Source organism: Macrotis lagotis, chromosome 1 (genome assembly GCF_037893015.1).
Source record: "Macrotis lagotis isolate mMagLag1 chromosome 1, bilby.v1.9.chrom.fasta, whole genome shotgun sequence".
NCBI lineage: Eukaryota > Metazoa > Chordata > Mammalia > Peramelemorphia > Peramelidae > Macrotis > Macrotis lagotis.
The window spans coordinates 901,308,908-901,321,191 of NC_133658.1; the positions used below are offsets into that span (position 1 = coordinate 901,308,908).

The 12,284-nt window shown below is 46.7% G+C and overlaps 1 protein-coding gene across 3 annotated transcripts in view; it reads right to left on the reverse strand.

The window, feature by feature from the left end:
- Positions 1-12,284, reverse strand: part of ACTN4 (actinin alpha 4) — a 78,328-nt gene that overhangs the window by 2,286 nt on the left and 63,758 nt on the right. For 2 of the 3 annotated variants that reach the window (XM_074219020.1, XM_074219021.1), the window contains exons 12-20: positions 5,921-6,071; positions 4,748-4,856; positions 4,044-4,184; positions 3,664-3,846; positions 3,430-3,564; positions 2,786-2,965; positions 2,545-2,691; positions 1,621-1,701; positions 185-343 (exon numbers count right to left, since the gene is read on the reverse strand). In XM_074219020.1, coding sequence (XP_074075121.1) covers positions 185-343; positions 1,621-1,701; positions 2,545-2,691; positions 2,786-2,965; positions 3,430-3,564; positions 3,664-3,846; positions 4,044-4,184; positions 4,748-4,856; positions 5,921-6,071 — 1,286 coding nt within the window. Of the gene's footprint in view, positions 1-184; positions 344-1,189; positions 1,256-1,620; positions 1,702-2,544; positions 2,692-2,785; positions 2,966-3,429; positions 3,565-3,663; positions 3,847-4,043; positions 4,185-4,747; positions 4,857-5,920; positions 6,072-12,284 lie in introns of all 3 variants that reach the window. The other variant, XM_074219022.1, reaches the window with a different exon arrangement.

Genomic DNA, 12,284 nt, shown 5'->3' on the forward strand with positions numbered 1-12,284 from the left:
CCCCAAGACTCTTAGTTCCAATTCCTAGGCTCCTACAATGGCATGTGGGGTTCCTTCCCATTCTGCTCTGGGACAGTATGATCTATTCTATCTGAACCAGAACTCCCTAACCATCAGGACTCTAAGACATGGAAGCCCTGAGAGAGACAGTTGTCCCTTTGCTTCTCAGCAACAACCAGCTCACCTTATCTCCAGCCAGGACTTTGAAGGAAGCAATGACCTGATCAGCTGTGTCTGTATCAGTTGTCTCTCGAGACATGAAGTCAATAAAGGCCTGGAATGTCACAATGCCACTATTGTTGGGGTCCACAACACTCATGATGCGGTTGAATTCAGCATCACCCTGTTGGGAAGTGAGAAGAAATGGGAGGTATGGTGACTGGGGTTTTTAAGAATCTTTCCTCTCTATTCAAGGGGAAGAGCAAACTCTTGGCAGGCCTAGTACACTCTCCTATTGCAGGGTCCTGCCAGGCAGCTAGCCAATTGAGCTCAGCTCCCATCCGCAAGTGAACTCAATAAAGGATGAAAGACCTTGGTTCTTTACTGACAGAATGGCATCATCCTCTTCTTATTAGGAGCTTATAATTTCTGCTTCCCAAAGGTTTTCCTTGTCTCTTTGATGGTACCTAACATAGGGTTAGGCAGACTCAGCACTTGCTGCGGAGTTGGCTACCCATTTTTCCACAGTAGGTCAGGAAGTGCCACTGAACATCAGTCTTCTGACAAGTATCCACCAACCCCAATCCAGGAAAGGAGAAAACCAACTCTTCCCCCTCTATACTCTGGGTGATCAGCTCCCCATGTGTGCTAGATTAGATCTGGGTTAAAAAAAAAAAATCAAAATAGGTGGTCACTTAGGCTTAGGCCACCAGATACCAAAGAGGGAAAAAAGATAAAAAGGGAAGGGGGTATGATAAAGAGAGAATAAGGGAGAGAAAGACTCCTCCTGTCTTGGGTTTGGCGAAGCCAAGAGAACAGGGATGTGGGAAAGAAGGTAGAGGAGATTTTGAGCATGTCAGCGAGGGGCAGCAGGGGTGGTGGGAAGAGAAGAGACAAGACAACCCTGGCAGCTGAAGGCAGTGAGGCCCTCCCACCTGGCTGTGTCAAAAGCAGAGAGAAGATAGGAACGCTCTGTTCCTTTCCAAGTTTGGAGGAGGAGGAGGGAAGGGGAAAAGAGCGCATAGCGTACCAGGCTGTATCCTGTGGAGATAAGCAGAGCTCGGAAGTCATCAGCGTCCATACTGCCAGTTTGCTTCTGCTCCAAGGGAAGGACAGCAAAAGAAGGGGAGGCCCCAGAGTGGGAGATGAAGGGGAGGAGACAGCACATGCAAGAGGTGGAGGATGACAAGGAAAGAGAGGAGAGTGGGATGGATGAACAGACAGAGAAGGCCAAGAAAACTCAAGGTAAGAGAAAAATATGGCAAGAGCAATGGCCAGTGAGGATGGTTTAAATAACAAAAGTGATGGTTTAAATGGTGAATGGGAAAGGAAAGCAGTGGAGTGGGGAGAGAGAGAGAGAGAGAGAGAGAGAGAGAGAGAGAGAGAGAGAGAGAGAGAGAGAGAGAGAGAGAGACTGTTAATTAACCTGCTGGGTGGGCAATTCCACCAAGGCATTCATACCTGTCGATCATTCTCCACATCGTAGCCCAGGCTGATGAGACATGCTTTGAACTCCTCAGGCCCCAGTGCCCCGCCGTGATCCTGCCGAACCATCCAGGGGGGCGTGGTCCAGACCCCACCGAACAGGAGGGGAAGAGGGATGGGTGTGGACACCGAGGCCGGAGACGGGGAGAAGGAGCCATGAGGCCACATGCAGGATTGGGGAAGGGCAAGAGGGACACATGGGAAAGTAGACAGGAGGGAAATACATCATTAGAGGGTAACACAGACACAGTGACCTAGGGAAAGGGGAAGGGATGTGGGGGAAATGGAATTAGAGGAGCACAGGAGGCAGAACTTGTCCAGCCAGACTCCGGAGAAGAGAAGCCTTCAGCCTGTTCTTCCAACAGAACTTTCTGGCTCTTACTTAGACCTCAAGGACAGTGGAAGACATACTTCCCTGGGTTAAGTAACCAGAGCAGTAAGAGAGGAGATCTTGGTCGGGGCCAGCTTTTCTACTTAAGAGTATACTCTCCTCTTGACTAGCTGATGGAATGGTTTTTTTGGTGACCATCTAGATAGGCCTTGGGAACTTTTATCACCCATATGGCCTTTTTCATAATACCCTATATAACAGTATTTGTGCAGGGTCTGTGTAGCTGCCTTCTCTAGCCTACTAGACTTGGATAATAAGCTCACTGAAGGGAGGCACAACTCTCCAGTCTCATCCTGCCTCTCCCCCACCCCAAAATCCTGTATTGGCTTGATTAATTACAGCTAGATCAAGGAATGACTGGATTAATGAACGATGGTGGGGGTTGGGGAAGGAGGGGAAAGATGACACCAGAAAGAGCTCTGGATGAAGTGGGCAATGGCAAACAACCTGACTTGGAAGGGATATAGGTGTGAGTTGGCACCAAGGGGAAAAGATCTGAGTTCACTCACTTTGTCAAAGTGGTTGAATGATGCCCGGAACTCCTGCATTTGCTCCTGACTGATGCCTTTGGCATCTCGGGTCAGGATCTGGTTCTCCACTTCATTGACAGTTCTGGCAATGGTGGTAAGGAACTGCTCCCAGCCCACACGAAGATGCTACAAAGGAGGATGAACAAAAGTGAGGATGAGCTATCCTCCTGCATGGGGTGGGCGTGCCAGGTCCCAAAGCCCACTGGAGTGGCACCCCTACCTCCATAGTGTAGTTGGTGTGTTTGTTGTCAAAGATGAGGGCCTCCTGGATGAGCTGATGCTGCTGTTCGAGGAGATCCAGGTTGGGCTTATAGTCCATGATACTCTGCTCATACTGCTTCAGGTGGCTCAGCTGGTCCTCCAGAGTTCCATTCATCTCAATGGAAATGCGCCCAATTTCCTGTATAAAGAAAAGGAAGGAGAGCCCCAGATCAAGTGAGCTTCTTCTTCTCCCAGTGATGCCTAGGATAGGATACACAGCCCTGTTCTAAAGACTTCACTCTTATCTCCTACTCTATCTCAAAAGAACTAGGCCTTCCAGCTCTGAGAGTTTTTTTTAATCATCATGCCCACCTGCCTGAACCAATACCAATGACATGGTACTTTTGTGCTTCTGCTTAGCCCCAACGAAGTCTCTCCTATATACCTGAACTCCAATATTTTCTCCTCCTGAGCTTAAAGAGAAATTATAGCCCAATCCCAATGACACTGTATAAGATTCTATAAGAATCCGGTATTATTTTTAGTTTCCTGTCTAAAACACTCAAATGTGAACCCTCCTGTGTAGACAATTGTGGACCGCATCCAACGCCAGGTGGCGCTCTAAGTCTATGGATAGCCCTGAGTGAATGGCTCCTCCCTCACCTCCATCTTGGTCTGGATCCATGGCCCCACAATGTTGGCCTGGCTGGCAAACTGTCGGCGGAGGCGTTCATTGGACTGCTGCTTGCTCTGCTCCTCTAGCAGGGCATCATCCCGCTTTGGCACAAGCTGCTGAACCTGCCCAGCAGAGTATGGGTAAAAAGGGTTACATTCCAGGTCAGCAAATCAGCCTCAAGTTCCCAAAGTTCCAGTCCCAGCCTGCCTTTTAGTTTTTACCTTCTCCCATTTGGAGTTGATGATCTGGGGAGTAACAGTGGTATAGGGGTTGCTTCCCAACAGCTTGATGTGGTTACATTCAGCAATTCTCTGGGCTTCCCCATGAATCGCTAGGATAGCCTCCCGCTCCTTGTCAGCATCGGGCAGGGTAGACTTAAACTGGTCGTGGGCTGCAATGAGGCCCTAGATGGTAGGAGCAGTCAGGGATTAGAGAACAAGTGGGACGGTCAACATTTCTAACAGAAAAGGGGCCACAAAGGGAGAGAACAGAGGGTTGTGCTGGCAACAAGGTGCCTAAACAGATGACAGAAAATCAGGTTAATGCCCTGTCCACCCGTCCACCCCCCCACCCCCGGTGGAAACTGATGCTTCCTATCTACCTCAATCTCTTCAATGGTATGGACAATGAACATGTCTTGTAGGTCCTCCATTGCACTCTCCATCCAGTTGTTGAAAGGTGCTGCACGCTTAGCGTATTCCAGATGCAGCTGATCAATTGTTTCTAGTTGTTTCTCTGTTTTCTGAAGTAGAGAAGATCGGTGACAAGGGTCATTAAAGAGCACCAAAGAAGAGGTAGTCCCCTGGTGGCGGTGGGGAGGTGGGGGTTTCTCAGTTCAGTCAGAGCTCAGTGGCTAACTAGATGTGGTCACACATCTGGCTTTGTGTGAAGGTCTCCAGGGAGAAGCAGGTGACCCAACAACTTCACTATAATGATCACATTCGCTTTCTTTTTTCAGGCTACACATCCCAGCAAGATCTTCAACTAATCCTTCCCGGGTATGGCCTCCGGGCCCTCATCCCTGCCTAGAGCATGAAATTCTCTGGCTGCCACATCATACCACTAGCTCACTAGCTCACATTAAGCTAGCCTCAAGTCATTAAGCCTCCTCAGATCCTTTCCAGACAAAATATTTTTTACCTAAAGCTCCCCTAGCCTATATATAATTTAGGTATTTTGAATTCTTAATTCAATTAAAGTGATGCCCTCCCTGCCCATCTGTACTGCTGATGTCTGGTGACAGCAGTCAGTGCCAGGACATCAAGGGGCTCTGTTATTCTGCTCTGCACAGATCAAAGCCTTTACCTCAAGAGCTTCTCTTCGACTGTGGGTCAGTGAGCCAAGGGCATCCCACTGGTCACAAATCTTCTGGCACCGAGTATTGACACTTGGCGAGTCATAATAATCCAGTTCACTGTGAAGACAGGGAGACAAAAGCTGTGCAGATTACTGAGACCCATTTCCCATTGGCATGAGCCAAAGTCTTTCAAACTATGAAAAGCTAATTGGAGGAGGTTGGTCTATCAGTGCTTATAGACAGGGAGATAAGGGCTTCCCACTGAGGGGAGACAATCTGTCACACAGGGGGCACCAGAGCCATTGAGTGTCCACAAGGCAAAGGGAGGATGGGGAGAAGGAGCCCAAGGGCAGGAGGGCTGTCCCACCCAGGGTGTGGAGATTCAGCATAAGAGAATAAACACAATTTTGGAGATGGTAAAGGCAGGCAGGGGAGGCAGGGCTGTGCAAAGGGCAGTTCTAGACGAGAAACAGACAGTTATTTTGGGAGCTCCCTGCTGGGACTGAAGGATTTTCCATTAAGTCATGCCCTGGGCCTCCCACATCTAGGTGGTAGACACCCAATTGAGGGGAATAAGGCACACATTCATTGGTTCCCCACAGAGCCAGGGCTGAGTGTACTAATTGTGTGCATGAGTTTATCTGACTAGGGTGGGGAAGTGAGGAAAAAAATCCCAGGCTGCCTGGAAGCTCTTACAATAAGTGTATTCTAATCGGGAAAGAAGGGAAGGGGGTTGGGAGGGCCAGGAACAATGATGCCACTGTACTTTCCACTTCCCCCTCTGGATGCAGGGCTGGGGGCCTCGGGCAGCCCTGCTCAAACATGACCATGAAGTGAGCATGTGGGCCAGCAGGACCCACACTGAGGAGGCAGAGGGAAGCCAAGAGCTCCCTCTCACTCAAACCATCACAGTTAAAACAAAGTTTATATATGTGACTCAGACACTGTGGAGAAGGAGTGAGGGAGAGCTGGAAGAGTGGCTCAGGAAGGCCTCTGGGGAGAGAGGAATTGGTTACAGAGACAATAACCAAGGGCCACTGAAGGTTCCTAATTCTTCCCCAAAGAACATTCTGATGAGAGAGCTGTTCTCCAAAGGTCAGATAAATGAAGGGCCAGAATTTGGCTTTCTTTGAGGCCATTTCCCCCACCCTGGGCCCCACATGGGAGAGAAGCCAACATACTTCAGCTCCTGGGCAATGGCAGCAATTTGTTCCACGCGGTCCTGATGGGCTGCCAGGTCGCTCTCAAAGGCCTCATGTTTCCTGATGAGGGCTTTGATGTCAGACAGGGTAGCTGTCTCATAGTCCTTCTGTTTCAGCATGGCCTCCTTACCTGTGGGATAGGGATCGGAGAGGAATGATCAGATCTGGTCAGAGATCCAGGAAAGGAAAACAAGAATATCTGCAAGCCCCATCAAGCCAGAGGGGTGCTCTTCACCATGAGGGCCCAAGCCAGGTTTTAATCCTGGGAACAAACAACCAGGAGAGAATCAGGTTCTTTCATTACCTGGTTCTTCCCAAAGCCCAGCTTCAGGCCTGATGGGAGAGAGAAGACTTGATTTGGGTTGACCCATATCCCAGGGATATTGGGTCAACCCAATGAATGCAACCAGTGGAAATGAATGGCTCAGGGTCTTGGCTTAGAAATGGGAAAGGCAGGCACCTTTAGGCCCAAGGAATTCCTATATCATGTGGGAATTCAAGCAGCAACTTTTTAGGGTGTTTTCAATGACCAATTCAATGAATTGGTCAAGTAATCAAAGAATTAAGGATGCCTAACCTAGAAAAGCTAAGATTGGGGTTAATGGGAGAAGGGAAGAAAGAGAAAAATGATAGTTTTTCCCAGATATCTGAAGATTTGTTAAGGGGAAAAGGGATTAAATATGTCTTGGTAGGTACTAGATAGCAGAACTAGAAATAACGAAGTTAAAAAAAGGCAGACTCAAGCCAGGGAAAAAGAAAAAAATAACTTTAAAAGTAAAATAGCCTGGGGGGCAGCTAGGTGGCACAGTGGTTAGAGCACCAGCCCTGGAGTCAGGTGTACCTGAGTTCAAATCCAGCCTCAGACACTTAATAATTATCTAGCTGTGTGGCCATGGCCAAGCCACTTAACCCTATTTGTCTTGCAAAAAACCTAAAAAAAAAAAAAAAAAAAAAAAAAAAAGGTAAAACAATCTGTTTTGGGAATGGAGGCTGTAGGATTGTTTGATAGAACAGTATAAAAGGGAATATTACTGCTGAAGAAGATTAGATGGTTTATAAAGTCCCTTACTTTCATGCCATGAATACACACACACACACACGAATGAAAGCAGAGTTGGAGAGAGGCCGAAATAGAAAGGAGGGAAGAGTGTGGGATCCAGGCCCACCACAGAACCCTGAGGGGGAGGGCCCTTATCTCTATGCAGAGTTTTCCTAAGTTAAGTTACACCATCCCATTTTTCCCAGGCTCTGAACAATGGCAAAGCTGGAAATGTGAAGGGTTCAACTGTCAGGTCTTTTGGAGAAGGAAAGAAATGCTGTTATTAGTCTTGGAGTCTGAGTAATTATATACCTGAGAACAAAAGCCAATGGTAAACACCATAGAAAGTTCACACCATTTAGGGGAACTTAAAATAATAGAAAAAATACTTCCAAGGAAAGGAGGGTCAGAGATCACTCACTCCCTAGGTTCCCAAGAGGTCTGCATTTCCTGGAGGTCCTCAGGATGGAGGAGTAAACTGGCACTTAGATATATTTCATCAGGTCAGACTGACTGGTCTTTAGGAACCCCACAGGGGCTCCAGGAATGCTCTGGATTCTATTAATCTCAAAGTTGCAGATTATCTGTCTCAAGCAGCAGAACTGGGTGAATATCATTCATTCAATGACAGGTCCAAGGGCCCAGGATTTATAGCCCTTCTACCCAAACCCAAGACAAGGGTACAAGAAGCTAATTAAGCTATAAAGGTATAAAATTAAGTCATTCGCCCTCCTTCCTTGTCTTCTACAAGGCAGCAACCAGAATGAGTGAATTGTCTTCCTCACACTGACACAAAAAAAGGTGGTAAGGGCTTGGACGGGTCAGGCTATAACCCACAGAGCCCTATGAGATCTGCAAAATGCCTTACCTGACATCTCAACTGATCCTCAAAACAACTCTTATCAGGTAGATGCTATTATTATTCCCATTTTAAAGATTAAGAAACTGAGGCTGAGAGAGGTTCAGTGGCTTGCCAAGAGTCATACATAAAGTAAACATTGGAGGCAGGATTCCGTCTCCAAGCCCACTACTGGGTCGGTAAAAGAGACTGCCTCAACCGGGTCACTGAAAAGATGAGGAAGAGGTTAGGCCCCGAGTCTTCACAGACACAACTGCAGGGGCATTAGCCACCAAGGTCCCTCAAGCCTCAGGGTAAGCCAGAGAAATCCAGACAATACCAAGCCAAGCTGCCTGGCCCTCACTAACCCACTTGGGCTAAGGCTTTGCCAGAATTCAGTGGCAAGATCAACAGAACCAAGGGCTGGGACACAGTAGTACAAATACAGCCCGTCTCATGGCAGAGGAAGGGAACAGATAGCAATTTCACATGATACTATAGCTGGGAGCATAAGGACTCCAATTCTTGGGAACAAGGACAATGAGCAGCACGGGGATCTAGACAGATACCAGTGAAGGAAGAGCATTTACCATGGAGAGAACTCCCAGGGCTAGCTCACATGTTCCCTAGAATGGCCTGAGGAGGGCAGCCATGCCAGGCCCTACTGCTGAGGAAAGTACTCCCCAACAGCAGGTGAGGGTCCCAATGGGTCAGAGGAAGGTATGTGCTTCTATCTAGTCATTTAGAAATCAAGGTCATGAGGTGGCTAGGTGATGCAATGGATAGAGCACCGGCCCTGGAGTCAGGAGTATCCGAGTTCAAATCCGGCCTCAGACACTTAATAATGACCTAGCTGTGTGGCCTTGGGCAAGCCACTTAACCTCATTGCCTTGCAAAAAAAAAAAAAAGAAAAAAGAAAGAAAAAAAAAGAAAAAAGAAATCAAACTCATGATCTGTCAAAGAACAATTTATACTCAAATGGATTTGGGACTTTAACAATTCCCTTCTAGGATATAGATGACAGCCTGTGTCTGTCCTGAATCCCCCCAATCACCCAAGTTTAAACTTTCCGTGATAGTACCTTTTGAGCAATCTTATGTAGTATGTATGTGGGAAATACCATGGGGGAAGAGAAGCTGCTGATTTGTTCAATTCAATCAAAAGCTTTTTTTTTTTTTTTGCAAGGCAATGGGGTTAAGTGGCTTGCCCAAGGCCACACAGCTAGGTCATTATTAAGTGTCTGAGGCCAGATTTGAACTCAGGTACTCCTGACTCCAGGGCCTGTGCTCTATTCCACTGTGCCACCTAGCTGCCCCAAAAGCTTTTTTTTTTTTTTTTTAAGAGTAAACACAATAAAGCCCAGGACCATCTCAGGATTCTCTAGTTTTTTTCGGTCACCTGGATAATGGTAAAGATGTGGTCTGCTGTGGATTAGCCCATCACTTGTGAAAATCTGCTTGCTCTGACCCTGAATGTCTCAGCCAGGTTTCTTTTCCTTCTTCCCCATCCATTGGTGTCTTCCCCACTACAGTCCAAAGGAGCCCGGCTGACTGCTCACTGCCTTTGAGGATGAAGCTTTTTGGGTGGGTGCCTATTGCAGAAATAGTCTCTCTCTCATACATGTACACGTACACGTACACGTACACGTACACACACACACACACACACACACACACATACTTTTTGGTTAGGGGGATGCAAAGAGGAAAGAAGAGGTCCTCACACAGGAGTTTTGAAGGAAAAGTAGGGATTCTATAAGGTTGAAATGCAAGAGGTTGAATTCCAGATGGGTAGGGAACTTTTTTCTGCCAAGGGCTATCCAAAATTATCGCCTTAAAAATTACCCTGCCATATTTAGTCAAACATTTAATTAATTCACTACTAAAAAGCTCTTAAAATATTTATTAAACTTCAAGTCCCACTTGTGGTTGTCATGGCAGTGCCAGACCAAATGATTTCCTGAGTGATATAAGGTCCATAGGGCAGATGTTCCCCAACCCTAGAGTACAGAGATGGAAAAAGGAGATGGGCTTAGTCTGGCTGAGCTACAGAGCCCAGGATTAAAGGGAAATGATGTAAAAGCCTGAAAAGGTAGAGGGGACCCAGACTGTGAGGGGGTTTGAAATGACAAGCAAGAATTTGTATTTGTTCCTAAAGCTAACAGGTGGTCACTTGAGAGCTTCAAAAAATCTCTCATTTTCTAAGCTATTTGTATCTAAATTGCAATTATTTTCTGTGGCCTTTTCTGCACATACTCATCATATGAGTCCTGAAACACAAAATGATCGACTGTCCTGTATGATAACAGATGATATAAAACTCAGCTCCTTTCTTAAGAGCTCTTCCATTAAGTAACTTTTGTGATGTACTTATCATAAAGAATGTGATCCACCCACGACAGAACTGTTGGTGTTGGAACAAAGACTCAAGCACATTTGGGGGGGGGGGGTGTGCAGGGCAAGTGGGGCTGGGTAGCCTGCCTCGGGCTGCATAGCAGGGTGATCGTGAGGTGTCTGAGGCCGGATTTGGACCCAGGTGCTCCTGGCTCAAGGGCCAATGCTCTGTCTGCCACCCAGCCACCCCTACTATTATTACTATTTTATTTTATTTTATTTTGGGTCTTTTTTAAATTTTTTTTTTTTGTTTTTGCAGGGCAGTGGGGTTGGGGTGGCTTGCATGTCACATGGCTGGGTGATTGCTGTGTGTACGGGGCTGAATGTGGGCTTGGGTGCTCATAGCTCCAGGGCTGGTACTCTGTCCATTGCGCCACCTGGCTATACCTACAATTATTACTATTATTTTTTTTAATTTTAATTTTTTTCTCTCCCCTTTACTTTATCGCTCAAGTGAGTCTATATTTTTTTGGGGGAGGGGGTATTTTGTTTACTCTTAAACAAGAATATTTTATTAATGTATAAAAAAACATTTGTACAAAATGAGAATAAATATTAAATAAAAAAATTTAAAAAAAAAGAGCTCTTCCATTTAACCACCCCTTTCTTCTCCTTTTGTATATAATGAGAATAACCTGTTTGTACAATGCTGTCACTTCAGCAGTTGATCCCTGTGCTGGTCGCCAGACAAAGCCCTCCTATGTTTCTGTTTAAAGAGTCTAAAAACTGTGACCCTTAACATGCTCTGTCTCCTTCTCTTCCAAGGTCACTGCAGAAATGGAGAATGAAATCTGCTCTACAATTTTCTTAGTTTATGGTCTGCAACAAAGTCAGGGCCAGAGTATTATGACAAGCCCATCTGTGCCTGGGGTCTGTCTGTGAGATATCCAAGGCCATCCAGGAGAAGTGGTCAGAGCCTGAGCTTCAGCCAATCCCCAGGGAGACTCGAGCCCAATAATTCTGTGCCTGTGGTCACACAGTCAAGCAAATGGTAGAATAGGATTTGAAATTAGGTCATTGAGATGGAAGTACAAGTTAGGAGGAAACTCTCTGGATTTGAATTCAAAAGCCAGAGATGCTACTTTGTAACAAAGGTCATAAAATGAAGGAAAACCACCTTCATTAAGTGCCAACCATGTGCCTGGCACTGTGCTAAATGATCTCATTAGATGCTCACAACCACCCTGGGAGGGGGCGCTGTTAGTCTCCTGAGAAAACAGGCAGAAAGTGAAGTGAAGCTGCTTGACCACACAGAGCTCTGACTCAAGTCTTGTCTCCTCTGGGCTGGCACTCTCTTAGAATCCTTCAGACCAGAGGTGGGGGCCAATAGGAAAGGGGTCATACTTCCATGGAGGGACAAAGTGGGTGAACTGGGGGTGAGGGAAGCCGGAAGAGAGCTGCCCACCTCAGCCTGACCAGTCCTGAAGCAGATACAGAACCTGATTCTGGGCCTCCAGCTTCTCAAGTGGGGTCCAAAGGGTTACAAAACCCATTCAGCAGCTGGGTTGCAGGGGAAGAGGGATCCAAAAATATACTAACACCTACCAATCTTATGCCACAAGAATTATATGAAGCAATTTTACCCATGAATTTTCATTTTGAAGAGAAAAAGGTCAAGGTGGGTGTGGAAAGAGGAAAAAAAACTCCACTATTTCCTCTTAAAATCTAGGACACTAGAACCAGAGGGTCCCAAACAACAGCAGCCTGGACGAATGGGAGGAAGGATGTAAATGAGAGACCTGGTCTTGAACCTCTCTGGTGAACCTATTTCCTCATGTGTCAAACAGGAGGAACAATCCTTTCAATCTCTACCATGGAAGGTGAGGAAAACACCTGATAACCCCTTCAAGTGTCAGTGAAATGTGACTTCCCCACAGCTGACCCCTAGCAGCCAAGAGGTCCTGAGTATCTTTTGGGTCACTAGGCTGACTGAGATGGATCATTCCAGGGTCCAATGTGAGAGCTACCCCAAGGGTCAGGGCATCAAGGGTCCTCTTGACTCGCCATGACAGGGGTTCTCTCCCCATAGACCTCTCTGAAGAGATGCTCAGCCTCCCTCAGCCAAAAGCTAGA